Below are 17,359 nucleotides of genomic sequence, written 5' to 3'. Positions count from 1 at the left end.
AAAATAAAATATTTAAAATCAGATGGAATTTGTCTGTTGGTTTTGAATTGCCTCATTTCGGTTGTCGTTTTTTGTCAATTTGAACTTCTTTCATAATTTCGCGCATTTTATGGGAGTTTCAATTTTTGTGTATTTTTCAACCTCTTCTGTTCATTTCTGTTCAGTTTGTATTTATTTGTTAATGGTCCCATTTGGGAGTTGAGCTGAAAAACCTGAGTGGAACCAGTGGATTCTGAACTGGGTGTTGAACCTGAGCGGCCGCTGCTGGTGTGAAGGATCCAGGCTGCAGAGGTAAAGTAAACCAAGCTTTTATTGAGCATCGCACTCCTTCCTGTACAGCTGGAGTCAGTAGTGCAACTCGTGCAGTGATGGAACCCGGAAACGGAAAGTCCTTCAAGTGTTTCGATCTGAGGAGGAGGAGGAGGAGGAGGAGCACGGCCGTCCCGCCGTGCACGAGCAGGAGGAGGACACGGCTCAGTCAGGTGTCCCAGCGTCTTTTGGTCTGTCCGCCGTCCAGCTGCAGCGACTGCAGCAGTGGTTCCCAACCGGAGGTCTGTGGCCCCCTGGGGGGCGGGATCTGGGGGCCCGGGACCGAGGCTTTGAAAACTCTTTCAAAGCAGAAAATCAGTTGAAACAAACGACAATTTAAACAATGGTTTACATCGATTGGTTTAAACAAGTTTCATTTTTACTCGTCAACGTTGTGAAAACGCTGCGTTTCCAATAGAGACGAAGCGTTTTCGAAAAGTCGCACCGTTGGCGTGTGAACTCCTCAGACAACGGAAGCTTCTGCGATTCACCCCTTTTCTGTCCTTTTTTCATTAAAACGTAGCTTTAAATTTTAACGTTTCTGGGTCGGACTGAGACGTTCTGCTCGCGTTCTGGGCGACGTGGGAACCACCTGAGTGCTCGGCTTCACAGACTGAATGCTGACTGATGGACGAGGAGCTTTCTTTGTACCAGTTTACGCCCTGAGTGGATGTTCTTCTACAATGATGATTAAAAAAAAAAAAAAAAAAAAAAAAGGCAACAAAATCAGAGAGAAACAGATGATGGTTCAGTTTTCACATTTCCCACAATTCCTTGGCTGATTGGACCGATTCTCTTCAGGAGCATCGGGAAATGAAGAGAAATGCCTCAAAGGAGCCTTAAAAGACCTGCAAACATGAGAATGTTTTGGAAGCAGACGAGGAGAAGGAACCACACTGACCAGAGATCTGACCGGGGGACCGGTCCAGCTGTACCAGGGACCGGGCCGACTGGACCGGAGATCTGACCGGGGACCGGTCCAGCTGTACCAGGGACCGGGCCGACTGGACCGGAGATCTGACCGGGGACCGGTCCAGCTGTACCAGGGACCGGGCCGACTGGACCGGAGATCGAGCTTCCTGGTTCTGAATGAACTCCATCACGTTCTGCTCTAAACTCCAAGTTCTAACAGTTGTATTCAATCTTCAGGTAGTGATATTAAAAAAAAAAAAAAAACAGCGACACAATGAGTGTGAGCGGAGAACCGAGAACCCGGCAGAACCTTCCTGTTTTTGGTCATGGAGCAGTGTGTTACCGCTCCCGCCAGCAGGTGGAGCGTGGAAGTTCGCGGGCTGTGTTCAGTATGAGAGAGGATTGAAGAAGAGGTCGGTGAGGAGAGCTCCTCCCTCCTCTGCACGTCAGTCTGTGGTGGTGATGGGGGGTGAAGAGGGGGAGAAATGCCCGGAGAAAACGACTCCTCGTTCGAGTGGTTTTTATTATCCGCTCTGTCCCAGATCCGGGAGACAAACACAAGAAACAAAACAAAAGGAGGAAAAAAAAACAAGTCTGTGCTCCAACTGGCCCTGGGATCAAAGCTCCGCCCCCTGAATGTCAGAGGACGGAGCGCCGCCGCCGCTCTCCAGGTGAAAACTTTAAAAAACAAACGAAAAAAAAACTCAACTTTGTTCTTCTGTACAACCACTGCTATACAGGAAGGCGCCGCCGCCCCCGGGGTCCCGGGTTGGTGCAGGGGGGAGGGGGGGGCGCCTCACTGGGACTATGTGAAGGCGGCGTGGCTCAGGCTCTGAGGGTGGAGCTGCTGCCTCTTCTGCTGCTCCTGCACCGCCAGCTGCTGGCTCTGGTCCGACGTGGACAGCTTGTTGATGAGCGGAGAGACGCAGTTGGCTGGAATGATCAGACCTGAGGGGAGGGGGGGGGGGGAATCCTGAATGAGTTCCTGGTTGTGAGCGGCGGGACTCCGCTCTCGAGTCCGGGACTCACCGACGATCCTCTGGCCGTCCTCGGTGCGCAGCCGGACGATCTGCACCTTGACGTGGTTCCGCTGACGGGCGTCAGAACCTCCTCCAGCTCGTTCCACACGCTCAGCACACCGAGCCGCACAGGACGTAGTAGGTCCGGCAGCGCAGCCCCACCTCGCACTGCAGCCCCACCGACGCCTTCTTACAGTTCCCGCGCCTGCAGGGGGGGGAGGAGTCAGTCACCGGACCAGCAGAGCAGAGGGAGGCTCTTGGAACAGCCTGAGCAGAACGTACCAGTAGGCGTGGGAGCAGATCTTGGCCGACAGCTTGTACTAGGTCGGTCCAGTGCTGTTTGGCATCTTCAGACAGAACCTGAGCGGGACAGGAAGAGGGACAGGTGAGCACCAGAGGGCCGGCGGGGGCGGGGCCAGGAAGCAGGAAGTGGGAAGCCCACCTTCTTGAACTCTTCTTCAGGTCTGCTACGTCTCCAGCTTGAGCTGGCGGGCCGGTGTTGGGTCTGTAGACCAGGAACAGCATCTTCTTGGCGTTGACCTCCTTCACCAGGATGGAGGTTTTCTTGTTGTTCCTCATCTGGAAACAGGAGGCAGGAGGACCGGGTCAGCTCCGAGTCCGTCCGGAACCTTCCAGAGATCTCAGCCCCGAGCGTCGGAACGTCACGCCGGGCAGGCGGCGTTCGAACCGACGCCTCTCAGGCTGCAGCTCGCTGCGGTTTTTAACACTGAGGACTTTTTAAAAGAGACGCCGTCTCCTTCATACCTGAACGTAGAAGCCGTCGTCTGGTCCGTTCTGATCCGCCCAGGCCAGAGTGGCTTCCTCCCAGGACATCCCCCGCTCCACACCCACCTGGGACCGGGACAGGAGGACAGGAGGGACAGGAGGACACAGGGAAACGTGAGCACGGAGACATGAGGACGTAGGGAGACATAAGGACACCGGGACAACAGCTTGGATGTGCAGCATCCTGCTGGACCCAGTCCCTCCCCGGTCACTGGACCCAGTCCCTCCCGGTCACTGGACCCAGTCCCTCCCCGGTCTCTGGACCCAGTCCCTCCCCGGTCTCTGGACCCAGTCCTGGGCTGTGTCCGAATGTCCACACTGTCCCCTCTATAGGACACCACATAGTGAAGACGCCATCTGTACGGCTGTCCGAATGAAGTGCACAAGAAATTTCCCACAATGCATCTCGAAAAGTAGTGAGCATCGATGGCCCCGAGACGGCTCAATATTACCCATGGTGCATTGCGAATCTCCAGCAAAATGGCGGAAGAGCAGCAGCGCGAGCCGGGAACAATTTAATATATTTTTATTTATTCTTCAATGATTAGAAAGACGACAAGGAAAGTAAAACTCAGAATAAGAGCACATTAAAAAAAATTACAAATGTTTTTGTAGAATTACGTCTTCGTGAGCCGGATTGTCTGGTTACCACGGTGACGGCCGGGGATCACGTGATCAGCACTGAGGGACAAAGTAGGGAGCTGCGTGTCCGAATCCCAACGGATTCAGGGCTCTAGAAAGTCCACTATGTAGTCCAGCTCTAGATAGTGATTGAGGGGTTAGGACATAGCGTGGACATACGGACCCAGTCCTAGTCTCTGGACCCAGACCCAGTCCCGGTCTCTGGACCCAGTCCCGGTCTCTGGACCCAGTCCCGGTCTCTGGACCCAGTCCCGGTCTCTGGACCCAGCCCCCCCCCCCCCCCCAGGTCTCTGGACTCACGGTGAAGAGCTCCACGTGTCCGGACGCTGTGTATCCCGGCGTGAGGAACTTCCTGCAGTCCATCTTCTTCACCTTCTCGTCTCCAGAGCCGAGGTCTGCGGGGACACGGTGGGGGGGGAGGTTTGTCGGTACGAGTCCCGGCGAGCAGAGTCCGGGCGGATCGGGGGTCCGAGGCGGCGTCTTACCCAGAATTCCCATGTCGTAGCGGCCGTTCTTCTTGGCCTCCTGGATGACGGCGGCCAGCGTGTCGGAGAAGTACTGGAACAGGGCGTTCTGCTGCTGCACCTCCATGCCCAGGATCCGGTTCAGGAACTTCCCGATGTTGTTGTAGTCTGTGGCGGCGGCGGCGGCGGCGGGAGGAGGAGGAGGAGGAGGAGGAGGAGGAGGAGGAGGAGGAGGAGGAGGAGGGAATGAAAAACACCGGTCGGTCACAGATCAATAGAAACAGCTGACCTCCTCCTCCTCCTCCTCCTCCTTCACCTTTATCCAGCATCAGCGCTCCGGACCGGTCCTCCACGTTGATCAGACCCACGCCTATCAACCCGCCCTGGATCTCTGCAGTGGGAGGGGTCACAGGTCAGGTCACTGGGGTCAGGGACCTGGAGGTCACCGGGTCGAGACCGGCTGGAGGAGGGAAGGACGCACCTTTGAAGAAGTCTCCCTTGAAGTCGGCCGGCGGCGACACGAGCGGCGAGTCCAGCTTCACGATGGACTTCATGACGATCTCCAGAGCGTTCCTGCCGTACTGAGGACACACACACACACACACACACACACACACACACACACACACACACACACCACACACACACACACACACACACACACCACACACACACACACACACACACACACACACACGGCCGTCAGCCACGCCCTGAAGCGCCGCAGCGTCCGCAGGAAGCCCCGCCCACTCACCTTGTTGTCGAAGTTGAACCTGCTGAGATCCCGAGTCTCCGTCGCCCGCCTGTCTCCGTGAGTGAGCGCCCCCTGGTGGCGGGAAGCGGAAGACCGGCAAGTTAGCATGCTAAGCGGCTAGCCTCAGACCCCTGAAGGCGGCGGAATGGGGGCGGAGTCCCGTTCTCACCAGGCTCTCCAGCCGTTTGGCCACGATGGAGGCGAAGCGCTGCTCTCCGGCCAGCTCGGAGATGAGGAAGACGTACTCCGGAGCCGTGACCTGGTTGGAGCGGTGAGTTCTCCCTGCGAGGAGACGGAGAGGGGGGTCAGGGGTCGGGGGTCGGGGGTCAGGAACCCGCGGTTCCGGCCGCACTCACCGAACTGCTGAATGGCCCGGTCGGCGCTCCAGGGCAGCTCCAGCGTCATGTGGACCCGCCGCCGCTGGTTCTTCACTCGGCGGTCGGCCTGCAGGGAAATCCCCGAGCTGGCGGCCTCCGAGATGATGGCGATGTTCTGTGGGAGGAACAGACGTCTTGGGACCGTTTGACACCGGGAGCCTTCATGGCGTCGCGCAGCAGCAGCTTCAAGCGTAGATATACGGCCACAGATCCCGGCTGTTAGCATTAGCCTCACTGTGATAAACGGCTTCATTTCCACCGGATCCCAGTGGAGGTTTTCCATCCCAAACATGAATGCGTGTTGCAGAGCACACGGGGGATTTTGTATGTTTGAGGACCAGCATCTGGTCACCCGTGGCTTTATGGGTCCAACTACAATTTCGACAGCATTGGGTTTTGATTATTTTGTTATTCCATTAAACCAGCGCACCCTTTTTTTTCCCCCAAACGTGATGCAGACAGCACGGTGGCGTCTCGCTGCCGCTGCCTGAAGCTTTGTCGAGTTAGTTTACATCACGTTATTTTGTCTATCAACTTGAGCAAGACCGTGTAAAAGTGACAAGAATTTTTTTTCGACCAGAATTTTCGCAGTTTTCTGCATTTGACAGAATTAAATGAGAAAATCGCAAATCGAATCACAATAACATTATTGGTCAGAAAAATCGAAATGAGGTTTTTTGTCGAAATCGTGCAGCCCGACTCTGAAGTGACTCAAAGAAAACTCCAAGAAACGTGACTCTGAGGTTTGGTTGGTTTAAAGCAGGGCTGTTCAACCTGCGGCTCTGGAGCCACATGTGGCCCTTCAGTCCCTCTGCAGCGGCTCCATGAAGCCTTCATGACACGATATGAGAATAAACATTTAGCTTATTTTTATATTACAGGATTCGTCACTCTTGGTTCAAAAGGGACGAAAAAGAAGCAAAAACCACAAGAAATGAGAAAAAAATTATAAAACAGTTTAAAAGACCTGAAATGTCTCAAATTTCTAACTTAAGACAATGAAATATGGCAGGAAAAAGCAAATAAAAACGTTGAAAAAGAGGTCAAATGGCTAAAACAACAAAAATTTCAAAACCGTCAAAAAAAAGCCTGAAAAGAACAAAACTTAAAATCGGGAACAAAAGTCGGTTCAGTGTAATAAAATGTCCTGAGCTGCAGTTAAGACAAAACCAAGAATGAAGCTTCCGCAGCTGCATTCGCCTCATTTCAACAGTGTGTGTGTGTGTGTGTGTGTGTGTGTGCGTGCGCTACCTTCTCTCCGTCCATGAACCTCTGCTTCTCCGTCAGGTTGAGGATCTCCACCGGGACGTCCAGCTCGGAGCGGGACTCGTACGTGATGCTGCCGTCGTCGTTGCTCACCACCCGGCCCTTCCTGCCCGTCATCTGCAGACAGGAAGTCCAGCTCCGGTCAGACTCCGCCCCCTCCTCCTCCTCCTCCCCCCACCCCAGCGCGGCCCTCACCTCCGCCACGTTCTCCGGCCCCCCCAGCTCGTCGATGAGCTCGTCCAGCGTGTTGGGCGGCAGGTCCTCGGCCAGCTCCTCCAGCTGCTCCAGGAGGTCGCGCTTCATCCTCTGGGCGCGCTCCACGGCGTCCTGGCTGGTCAGCACGCCGTCGGCGCTCTCCGCCTTCGCCACTGGGGGTGGGGGGCAGACTCCGTCAGGGTAGAGCTCAACTGGGGAGGGGCAGGGGTCAAGGGTGGAGGCGGGCTCACCTGGGGCCGGGGCGCTGGGGGTGTGGACCGGGGCGCTGAACGCCGGGCGGGTGGCGCCCAGTCCGGACGCCAGCAAGGCACTCTGGATGGAGTCGGGGTCGATGCTCTTCCTGCGCTTCTTCTTCTTCTCCTTCCCTTTCTTCGGCTCCTTCCGGATCAGCCACGGGTCTGAAACGGCGGCGGGTTCAGAGTTTTGAAAAAGTTCCGTCTCCGTGGAAGGCTTCCGAAACGGCGTCGGCGACCGAAGGCTCACCGTCCTCGTCCTCGTCGTCCGACTCGTCCCGGAAGGGGTTGAAGTCGTCGTCCTCATCGGCCGAGCTGACCGACTTGAAGCTGTCGTCGCTGTCCGCCGCCGACTCGCCGTCCGACTCGTCCGATTGGCTGTCCTCGGAGCTGGTCCCCGACAGGCCGCCGTGCCGCCGCGGCTTCTTCTTCTTCTTCTGCTGCTGCTTCTTCACCTCCGGGGCTACACAAACACGCAGGTGTGCGTGACGTCTCCGCCCGGTCGGGGAGCTCCGGCGCCTCGCCCGGGCGGCGCTCACCTTTCCGTTTCTTGCCCTTCTGCTCGCGCTGCGCGGCGGCGGCGGCCTCGCTGGGAGACGGCGTCTTCTTGGCCGAGAGGTCGATTCCCAGCAGGCTGTAGAGCTTCTGTCGGTCCGGAGCGGGGAAGTGCTTCTCGATGAGGGACTGCAGCACGCCCCTGGAACACACACACACACAGGTTATCTCACACACACACACACACACACACACACCAGCAGGGGGCGTGGTGCAGATCGAGTTTTTACTTTGCGGTGGAGACGAAGTCGTTGAGTTCTCCTCCTCCTTCCTCCAGAGCCTCCAGAGTCCGAGCTTCACCGGTGGACTGCAGGCCGATCACCACACACTGAGGTGGACACACACGCACACACACACACACACACACACACACACAAAATCAAATAGACATCTAACATGGTTGACTTAATGAAAGACAAAAAAAAACAAAAACAAAACAGGCTAACAGCTGATCGACGCTAGTGGTAAGGCTAGCAGGCTAACAGCTGACGGGACTGGCTAGCTAGCTGACAAAAAGATAACGCTACACGTTTATCGACGCTGCTGTTGGTTTATTTAAGCTGTGACCTCCGACCTCTGGCGTGCGCCTCACCTTGCCGTTCTGCACCTCCTCCCGGGCCAGCTGCACCACCCGGCGGACCTTGGAGGCGATGCAGAGGTACTTGAAGAAGCGCTGGTGGGCCGACCAGAACTGGCCCCACATGGACTTCTTCATGCGCTGCTCGGCGTCCATGAGGTTCGCAGCCTGCTGGAACTTCTCACGGGCGCTGACCCACTGCGGCGGGGCGGAGAGCGGCGTGAGGGCGGGCCGGCAGGGCGAGCGAGCGAGCGGGTGTGTGTGTGTGTGTGTGAGTGTGTGTGTGTGTGTGTAAGTGTGCTCACCAGCCGCACTGATTTGTTGTACATGCCGATGTACTTGTGGCTCAGAGGAACCTCCTCGATCTTGAAGGTGACGCCGGTGAAGCTCAGCTGGCGAGCGATGTACATCCCCCGCAGCTTCATGTCCATCGCCACGATCTCCATGGCGCCCACGCCCCTGAGGACCGGAGAGGGACAACTTTATTTAAATCTCTTTTGAACCAACAGTGAGGATCACATTTTGGCAAGTCACTCTAGTAAAATAACTCAATGTTCATTCATTCATTCATTCTTCATGAGGCAGAGCCGTCCTCCGCCTCCAGAACACTCGCCTTCGCTCCACGGCCTGGATGAAGTTCCCAAACTCTCTGAAGGGGGTCTTGTGGCCCCAGATTCCCAGCCGGTTCATGTAGGCCATGTTCCGAGGCTCCGAGGCTCCTGCGGGTCGGAGACCAGACGTTACAGAGCGCGTGCCTTCCCCCCGCCCCCCCAACACGCCCCCCGCCGCTCAGCCCCCCCACCTGTGGCGCTGGCGTACACCACCCGGGCTTTGGGCAGCTTGTTCTGCAGCTCCAGCACCGCCAGGCCCGTCTTGGTGGGCTTGGAGGAGCCGATCGGACACACGTTCTTGGCCTTGTGACACTCGTCGTACACGATCTGAGGACGGTCGGTGAAGGAGAACGGCGGCGGCGGCGATGGGTGCGTTGGACCACGGACACGCCGGCGTCGCGGCCTCAGCCCCGGGAAAAGGATACGACTCCATCGAAGTCCTCGCCGCACCAGTGCAGCAGCTGGTCGAAGCGCGTCTTGTACTTCCCTCCCGACTGGCTCTCTCCGATCAGCGAGGAGTAGGTGGCGAAGATCACGCCCTTCTTCACGCTGCCGTTGTGTTTGGAGGAGATTTTCCCGTACTTGAACTGAGAGAGGAGAGGCGGTTTAGAGCCGCGGGGCCGGAGGGCGGCGGCGCCACAGTCCGTCTCCGTACCTTGTTCAGGGAGTGAACCTGGATGTTTTTGGCGCCGATGTCTCTCAAGTCGCGCTCGGCGTCGTACTTCAGGTCGTTGGAAACGCTGAACCTGGACGGCGGAGAGCGAGAACCGTTAGAGAGAGGAGCGGCGGCGGCGGCGCTCGCCCGGCGGCTTCGGGGTCAGACGGTTACCACAGCGAGCGCTTCCGGCCCAGGAGGTAATTCTCGTAGATGATCCCTGCGATGGTGCGGCCTTTCCCCACGCCGGCGCCGTCCCCGATCAGGTAGGCAGCCCGGTCGCCGCTGGGGAGGAAGGTCTCGTGTTGCTGTGGGTGGGGGGGGGGGGACAGAGCGGTGAGAGACGGTGTCCTCTGGTCCAGGGACGGTCCGGGGGGGAGGGGGGGGTCGTACCTGAGCTGCGTAGGTGATGGCCTCCAGCTGCAGGGCGGACAGCGAGCCCCGGTCGATGGTCTCCTCCGGGATGGACAGCCGGTACCAGACGTCCGGCGGACTGACGCTGGACAGAGAACTGGTCTCCACCACGGGGTCCGGGTGTCGCAGGCCGATCCTCACTGCCGGGACGGAGACAGAGGACACGCTGCCGTCACGCCGCTCGTCCGTCCGCCGCGGCCGATCAGCACACACTCACGTTTCAGCGGCATGTACTCGGCGTAGGTCTCGGCGTGGCCCAGCTCGTCCTCCTCCTCCTCCTCGGGCTCCTCCTCCTCCTTCACGCCCGGCGTCTTCTGTGAGGACGTTCAGAGACGACGACGTCAGGCGGACGTCGGGCGGCGGCCCGTTCGGACGGGGGAGGGGAAACTCACCAGGGAGTGAGAGAAGTTCTGCAGCTTGACGTCGTCGTTGATCCAGATCCGCGGAGCGTCTTTACTCGACGCCTCCTTCTTGATCCCGTTGTTTGCTTCCCCTGGACAGAAGCAGGAGCTCGGCTCTGTGAGCGTTCCGGGTCGGTCCGCTGACGACCCGCTGTGCGGCGGACGCGGCGTTACCTGGCCCTGTGGCGGTGGCCGTGGCCACCGGCGGAGCGATGTCGGGCGGAGGCTTCAGCTTCATCAGCTCCATCAGGCTGTTCCCCTTCAGGCCGGCGCTCTTCATGGCGCCGGTGCGGAGGAGGTCTTTGAGCTGGATCTGTGGAGGATTCAGACGGTGGCGTGAGGGAGGCGCCGCGCTCCGAGCCGGCCGGGACGCCGCGCCTCCACCCACTCACCTGCTCTCTGTTTGAAGGCACTACCGTGGAGGCTGCCGGGGGCGCGGCGGCGGAGGGGGGCGTGGACGGGCCCCGCAGCGCCGAGTTGGCCACGTGCACCACCTTGGTGACGGTGATGGTGTGTTTGATGGGGTTGGTGGCGGACTGCTTGGTCACCACGGCGCCGAGCGACGGCAGCTGGTTCAGCTGGTTTAAGACAAAGGTGGTGGTGGATGGCTGAGGCTTGTGCTGCTGCAGAGGGAGGAGGGAGGAGGGCGGCGTCAGAGGGGGCGGCTCAGACCGCCACGGGTGATCCGGCGTGCCGTAACTCACCCGGATTGTCACGATGGGGACTGCAGCTGGAGGGTCGGCTCGCACCGCCTCGGCTGGCTCGGCTCCCGCCGCCACATCCAGGGCACTAATGGAGATCGACTGCAGGGAGAGCAGAACGCCGTTAAACGACCCCGAGGCCCCGTTCACACGGCAGCTAAACACACTGACGACCGGAGCTTCGGTTTCACCTGCTGGGTCGTCGAGGGCTGAGCAGCGTCCTGAGAATCGACGTCGAAGAGGCCCATGTCGGGGCAGATGCCGCTCTCGCTGAGAGCGGCGAGCAGTAAATCCTGTCCGGGATCCATCTGCAACACACATTCAGGATGAAGGAGCTGCACGCACTGCAAGGGCATTCACATCTCAGACAGAGAGAAAATCATGTTCTTTCTCCCCATGAAGCCAGAAATCACCTCAAAATAAGACTTTGGTGGATTTATGAGTTTATGATTTATGAATGTCACTTAATGAAAGGCTCATAAAGACCCCAAAACACCTGAATTTCATTGGATTGAAACAACATTCACAACAAAACTACATATTACACATAACAGTCAACAGTTGACAGCAGATTTGAGAGAATGCGTCCAGATTTCGTTGCTTGCGGTTGACGTTGAAGGGATTAAAGACTGAAAACTGGCCTCATCATAATGCAGAATGCAAACACAGTAAATATTAATGTATCAATATCTTCTGGAAACACTGTCTTGCTTTCACACATAATATATAAAATACTGAAAATCTGATCCTCTTTCAGTCACACAAAACTGCAGTTTTTTTTTAAACCAGAGTTTACCTGAAAACATTCTCCCTACACATGACTCCGGGGGATTTCTGATGGGCCACAAGCTGACTTCTGATAATACAGTGATTATTGGCGTTTCTGATTTATTTTTTAAATTATGACCATAAGTAAATCAATGAAATTACAAATGCAATATAATATATTTAACCTAAAATGGGGAACAAACGTGTAAAGAACTACCCGAAACTTTAAGTAAAAATCACCTGCAAAACATTAGAAATACTCCCACATGTGGCCCCACATAATACGAATATTCTCTTTTCTTGAAATCAAACTGGGCATTAAAACATATGGACTGGACTCACACCGATTGTGGGAGAACAGAAACACAGAGATCAGAGATCATAATCTACATGAGATCCGCTCTGCTAATCCGTCAGATAAATGAATTACATGTTTCTAAACAGATGACAGAAACGTACCGACACTGCTCCAAAACTGTACATGGCGAGAGCGAAAATGAAAGATCCCGGAGCTAAAGTTCACACACACACTCTCTCTCTCTCACGCACAATCACACACTCCAAAGTGACCCAAAACAAGACACGTGTTTGTGGCTCCACGCCGCTTCCGCCTGTTAACTGCTAGCCTCGATTTGCCCCCGTTAGCCCCCGCTAGCCTCGATTTGCCCCCGCTCGCCGCGGCTAGCCTCGCTAGACCCCGCTCGCCGCAGCTAGCCTCGTTAGCCGCCGCTAGTCTCGTTAGCCCCCGCTCGCCGCAGCTAGCCTCGCTAGACCCCGCTCGCCGCAGCTAGCCTCGCTAGACCCCGCTCGCCGCAGCTAGCCTCGTTAGCCGCCGCTAGTCTCGTTAGCCCCCGCTAGCCGCAGTCAGCCTCGTTAGCCTCCGCTAGCTCCAGCTAGCCTCGTTATCCCCCGCTAGCTCCAGCTAGCCTCGTTATCCCCCGCTAGCCCCAGCTCGTTAGCCTCCGCTGGCCTCCGCTAGCCTCGTTAGCCTCCGCTAGCCTCGTTAGCCCCCGCTAGCCCCAGCTCGTTAGCCTCCGCTGGCCTCCGCTAGCCTCGTTAGCCTCCGCTAGCCTCGTTATCCCCCGCTAGCCCCAGCTCGTTAGCCTCCGCTGGCCTCCGCTAGCCTCGTTAGCCTCCGCTAGCCTCGTTAGCCTCAGCTAGCCTCGTTAGCCTCCGCTAGCCTCCGCTAGCCTCGTTAGCCCCCGCTAGCCTCGTTAGCCCCCGCTAGCCTCGTTAGCCCCCGCTAGCCCCACGGGACACGGAGGGCTTCACAGGCGGACACCGGGCGATCCCCTCGGGCGTGTGGAGCCGTGCCACCCCGGAGAACGCTCACACACCGCGGGGGGAGAGTGCAGCGGCTCCACGGGGTTTAGACCTACGTTTGCCTCCGTTTAGCTCCTCTGCTAGTCCACCTGAAGTGAGTCTCTGACGCGACAGGTAGGAGAAGTTCGCCTCTTAAACGCAGCAAAGAAATAAAGCTAAGAAACCAAATAAACTGAACTATAATTTCTGCTTCAACTCATTTATTTTAAAAACCTTAAAAAGCCAAAGACTTTTGAGTCCCACCAGTGATACCAATTCCAGAGCTTCCAGAAAAATACATTTTAATCATTTTTCAGACCTCATCCGCATGTAGTAACTAGGATTTTAACCAACTTATTTGAAGAAATGTCAAAACGTATTTACGGCACCTCGAGATAAACTCACTCTGAACCACGAAATGACAGAAATCTATAAATATTTCCATGAAGACCTGTTCGAGCTTCCAACTCTTCTTTTAGAGTAGACATTAAATGAGGTCAATCAGAATTTATAATACATTTGTATAAAATAAAGGTTGTTCACAGCAAGCAACGAATTCTCTCATTCAGTATCTGCAAAGTGTTCTGAATCTGAACCCATTCATCAAAGTCCTATTTCGTTTTTAAACATGTCGGGGTAAAACATGCAGTCTTAGAATTTCTGAGGAAGTATTATTTGAAAGCTGGTGCAGATTTAAAAACTCTCATGATCTGTCAAAACAGCCACAACACTGAAACATTAACATTTGTTTCCTGATGATTTCCAGCACCGAGTTACAAACCTCTCATCCAAACCTGCTAATGCATTTTACATCAAGTTAGACATTAGAAAGAAAAAAGTAAAACATGAACAGTACAGAACATTTAAACTACATTATCCTAACCAGGCCAAAGAGACGAATTAACAGTAAACATCCTCAGTTTACAGGGAAATGTTGAATCCATGAGAGCTAAATGTGAAACTGAAGGGAAAAAAAAAGTTTCACAGTGTAAAGTCCCATTTCCATGACAACACATCAAGTGAAAATCCATATTTTCAAAGAAGGTTCAGATTTACATGGCAACAGCAGAAACACTGAAAACCATGCTTTCTTTTTTTTTTTTGTAATAGACATACAAAACTATTTACTACGGCCATGGTGCTCAGGACCAGGGGCAGGACCAGTGTTTCTACTGTCTACACAGAGACGGAGCACTTCCAGAATGTTGCGTTTTCCCCTGTTTGCATGGTGACTAAACCAAAGAATCGTTCAATACTTCAGATTTAACCTCCTGAGACCCGAACTTTTGTCCAGTGTGCAACTTTTTAATTCACCTTGCTATCTGGGATAATTACCAACTGAAAAGTTTGATAACTAACAGTGCATTTCCATGACAGCTGCGCTCAGACTCACTGAAAACAAATTTTGGAAAATGTCGGGGCTCAGTTTCCTTGTTGACGGTGTCGGCTCTGCTCCTGGTAAACTGTAGTTCTGCACATTCTTGGTAGATGGACAGAAAGAATAATGTTCCCCCCAAACAGTCAGGACTCCCAGTCCAGGTTCTCCTGGACTTGGTGGTTTTAGAGTTGACAATCGCTGAAGCAACAATTCAACTTGGTGTTCTGTCAATATGAATGCCCATGTTTTCCCGTTGTTAAAGGTACAATCAGTAAGAAATTTACTATGAACATAATTAAAAACATTTCCGTTTGTCACCTGTTATTGAAGAAACATTCCTTTTAAATAATCTGTTGTCTCCATCAACAAAGTCTTGATAGTTTTTTTTTTCTTTCAAACTGAGAACAATTTCAGTGGGTGGGGCTAGTTCTTCACTACTTCCTGGTTCCAGAGCCAATCAGATGAGAGTTCCTGAGGTTGCCAGACAAGCAGCCCAGCATTCCATATTTTGAATCTGCACTGTTGGCTGTGTTTATGTGCCACACGCTGGTGCAACGCCCCTAAATTGGCAACCTGCATGACACTCTCTGAAGAGGAGGAAGTAATGTTCCTGATTCCACCTTTAATGTTTCCAGCGTGGTTTTCTCTACATGTGTGCAGTTTCATTGTAAAAATAAAGAACAGCATCACCTAGTGACCAAACACACTAACTACACAGTATTCTGCTATTTCAATGGGAAACTCTTCGGAAAACGCAAAAAACAATGTATTTTAATTGAAAATGTTGAAACTTATGTGTACTTCTTGTACTAGTACTTACAAAAAAGATGTCCTCAAATGTAGACAGTTTGGCTACTATTGGGACCAGAATAAAATTTAAAAATTTAATTCTAGCTCTATGTCTCACAAATGTGCCAGTTCCGTTATAACAAGGGGAACTGAGTTAACTTAAGGTAGTAATGCTTGGGAAGGGATTTCAATTTACAACAGAACATAAAGTATTTATTACCGCAAATGTAATGCAGGACTAACCTGGTTATAACGAGTCTCTCAGCTGTTACCTAGCAGCAGGTTAACATTAGGAATGACCCCTTCAGGTGAGATCTGAGTGAGAACAGGGGTGTATTTCTGTATTTCCGTGCGGAATCAGAGTTTAACTCACCAGAAGAGCCGACCGCAGCCCGGTCTAGACGCGTTAAAAGCAGTTAAGACCGTTAAAATGGGGTAAACAGAGGCGCTTCAGCCGCCGGTGCAGCGGAGCAGCTTCCTCCTTTAACTTTGCCCTCAAAGTGCCGGTCTGATTAATCCAGAGCCATTCATGTTCCTGTCCTGGTGGGATTAATTAATCCCGCGTCTTGTTTACGTCCAGACCGTGTAGCTAGCTGCTGAAGCCGATAAGGAGCCGCCGCCGCTACCTTTTAGCGCTTAGCGACGTTAAAGTCGGCGTGGGAGCCGAGGCGTTGCTTCTCTTTACCCGCAGCGTGTCCTTTCCAGCCCGCTAACTGCCCCGCGGAGAGCTAGCTGCCCCCCCTCCTCACATAACTGCCCCCTCTCACATTGTTGTCATGTTGTTGACGCTTCTTCTCACGCACTGTCATCGCCGCGGCTAAGCTAACGTTAGCACCGCGGACGGACGCTCCGTTTTCTCCTCCAAAACACCCCCGCGGCTCACCGAGCGACGGAGGTGGGCGGCGGCTGCGCACGGAGCCGCTCCGGGGGCTGCTGTCGGCGGTGTGGGACTCACCTGGCTGTCGGCCGCTGCTCCCGCTGCTCTCTCCTCCGCGAGTTGTTGTCCTCTCCGCTCCGCCGCGCTCACGCCATCTTTTTATCAAACGCTCCGCCGCATGCCGGTCACGTGACGCGCGGGTTCCCCACAGCTGCCGCCGCGAGCTCCGCCGTCGATCCGTCCTGCGCGTCGCTCCGCAGCCCAGGGCCCTGCGGGAGGCCCGTCGGGCATCCCCCGACTACCGCGGTGCGGTAAAAGCCACGATTCGCGCATTTCTTTAAGGTTTGCGCAAACGATAAAAACAAAGCAGAGTCCGCGAGCTAATACCACGTCACGTGACCCCCAGCTCCGGGCGGAAGTGACGTTCGGGGGAAGTTCTTCTTCGTGGGTTTGTTCCTCCTCAAGCGATAGCAAACGTATTGCTCGACAGTCCTCCCGCATAACATCAATAAATTGATTTATGATAAATAATTTAGTGACACTGCTGAATCTTGTGCTGGTGCCTCTTCCACCAAAACTTTTAAATATAGAGCACTTCTTTATACATTAATTTATTTGGAATTCAAAGAAATTCTTATAGATGTTATAAACAAAAAAATACATTTTATTTCTTTATCACCAATAGCGTGATTTGAAGGTGCTATTACAGAGAAAAACCAAGAATTTTAAACCTGTACAAAAAGATTCAGAGGAGGGTTATGGGGTAAAAAAAAAAAAGAAAAGAAGAATAGAATAGAAACAGAGTAACAGCTGGACGTGTTCGGTCCCCATCACAGCAAAAACACTTGACATCAGTTTGTCACTGTATTAACACTACATGACTGATTATGGTACGAAGACGACACAGGGAGAACATGCAACATGCATGGTATCTGAACACATGACCCTGTCACTGAGTGTAGTCACACGGTGCTTTTAATTTGGAATTGGTTTATTCCAAACTAAGCAATTCAGAACTATGTTCCTTGGCTTAGTGTTTACATGGGATAAATAAAGGATTTAATTCGTTTTTAACAAGGGGGCTGCTCAGCGTTCTGATTGGATCGGGCAGCTGTGACGGAGTGACAACTCCTGGAAGTAAACAAAGCATGTTGCTGGTGATTTTTCTGTCTTTCTTTCTGGATTCACTTTGATGCTACAGCTTTGAAAATATCCACATCGTTATGGTCCCTTCCATTTGCTCTTTTCATGATATAAATTTCTTCAAAGCTCCAGGTGAATAAATCCTTTCGTTAAGATTGTGGGCCGCCATCTTGGAATATTCTGTTATGTCTACTGTCAAGCATAACGACT

At 53.8% G+C, this 17,359-nt stretch overlaps 1 protein-coding gene across 1 annotated transcript; it reads right to left on the bottom strand.

Moving 5' to 3' along the window:
* Positions 1-292: 292 nt before the first annotated feature.
* On the bottom strand, positions 293-16,408 carry sbno1 (strawberry notch homolog 1 (Drosophila)). The gene is given in 36 exon segments (XM_030084468.1): positions 293-2,169; positions 2,251-2,307; positions 2,310-2,358; positions 2,361-2,445; positions 2,523-2,560; positions 2,562-2,600; positions 2,679-2,819; positions 3,006-3,092; positions 3,969-4,063; positions 4,154-4,300; positions 4,449-4,523; positions 4,614-4,713; positions 4,887-4,958; positions 5,056-5,168; positions 5,243-5,378; positions 6,515-6,646; positions 6,725-6,897; positions 6,976-7,143; positions 7,229-7,441; positions 7,518-7,675; positions 7,764-7,861; positions 8,126-8,308; positions 8,416-8,569; positions 8,724-8,829; positions 8,913-9,048; positions 9,147-9,308; positions 9,377-9,467; positions 9,551-9,684; positions 9,770-9,930; positions 10,008-10,104; positions 10,183-10,283; positions 10,366-10,504; positions 10,584-10,814; positions 10,896-10,994; positions 11,084-11,200; positions 16,085-16,408. Coding segments are annotated over 35 exon segments (4,230 nt in total). The 5' UTR covers positions 16,085-16,408; the 3' UTR covers positions 293-2,026.
* Positions 16,409-17,359: the final 951 nt, after the last annotated feature.

This window comes from Salarias fasciatus, assembly GCF_902148845.1.
Source record: "Salarias fasciatus chromosome 7 unlocalized genomic scaffold, fSalaFa1.1 super_scaffold_4, whole genome shotgun sequence".
Taxonomy (NCBI): domain Eukaryota; kingdom Metazoa; phylum Chordata; class Actinopteri; order Blenniiformes; family Blenniidae; genus Salarias; species Salarias fasciatus.
Note: the sequence above shows the minus strand (reverse complement) of the source record. Positions and strands in the feature narration are given on the sequence as shown.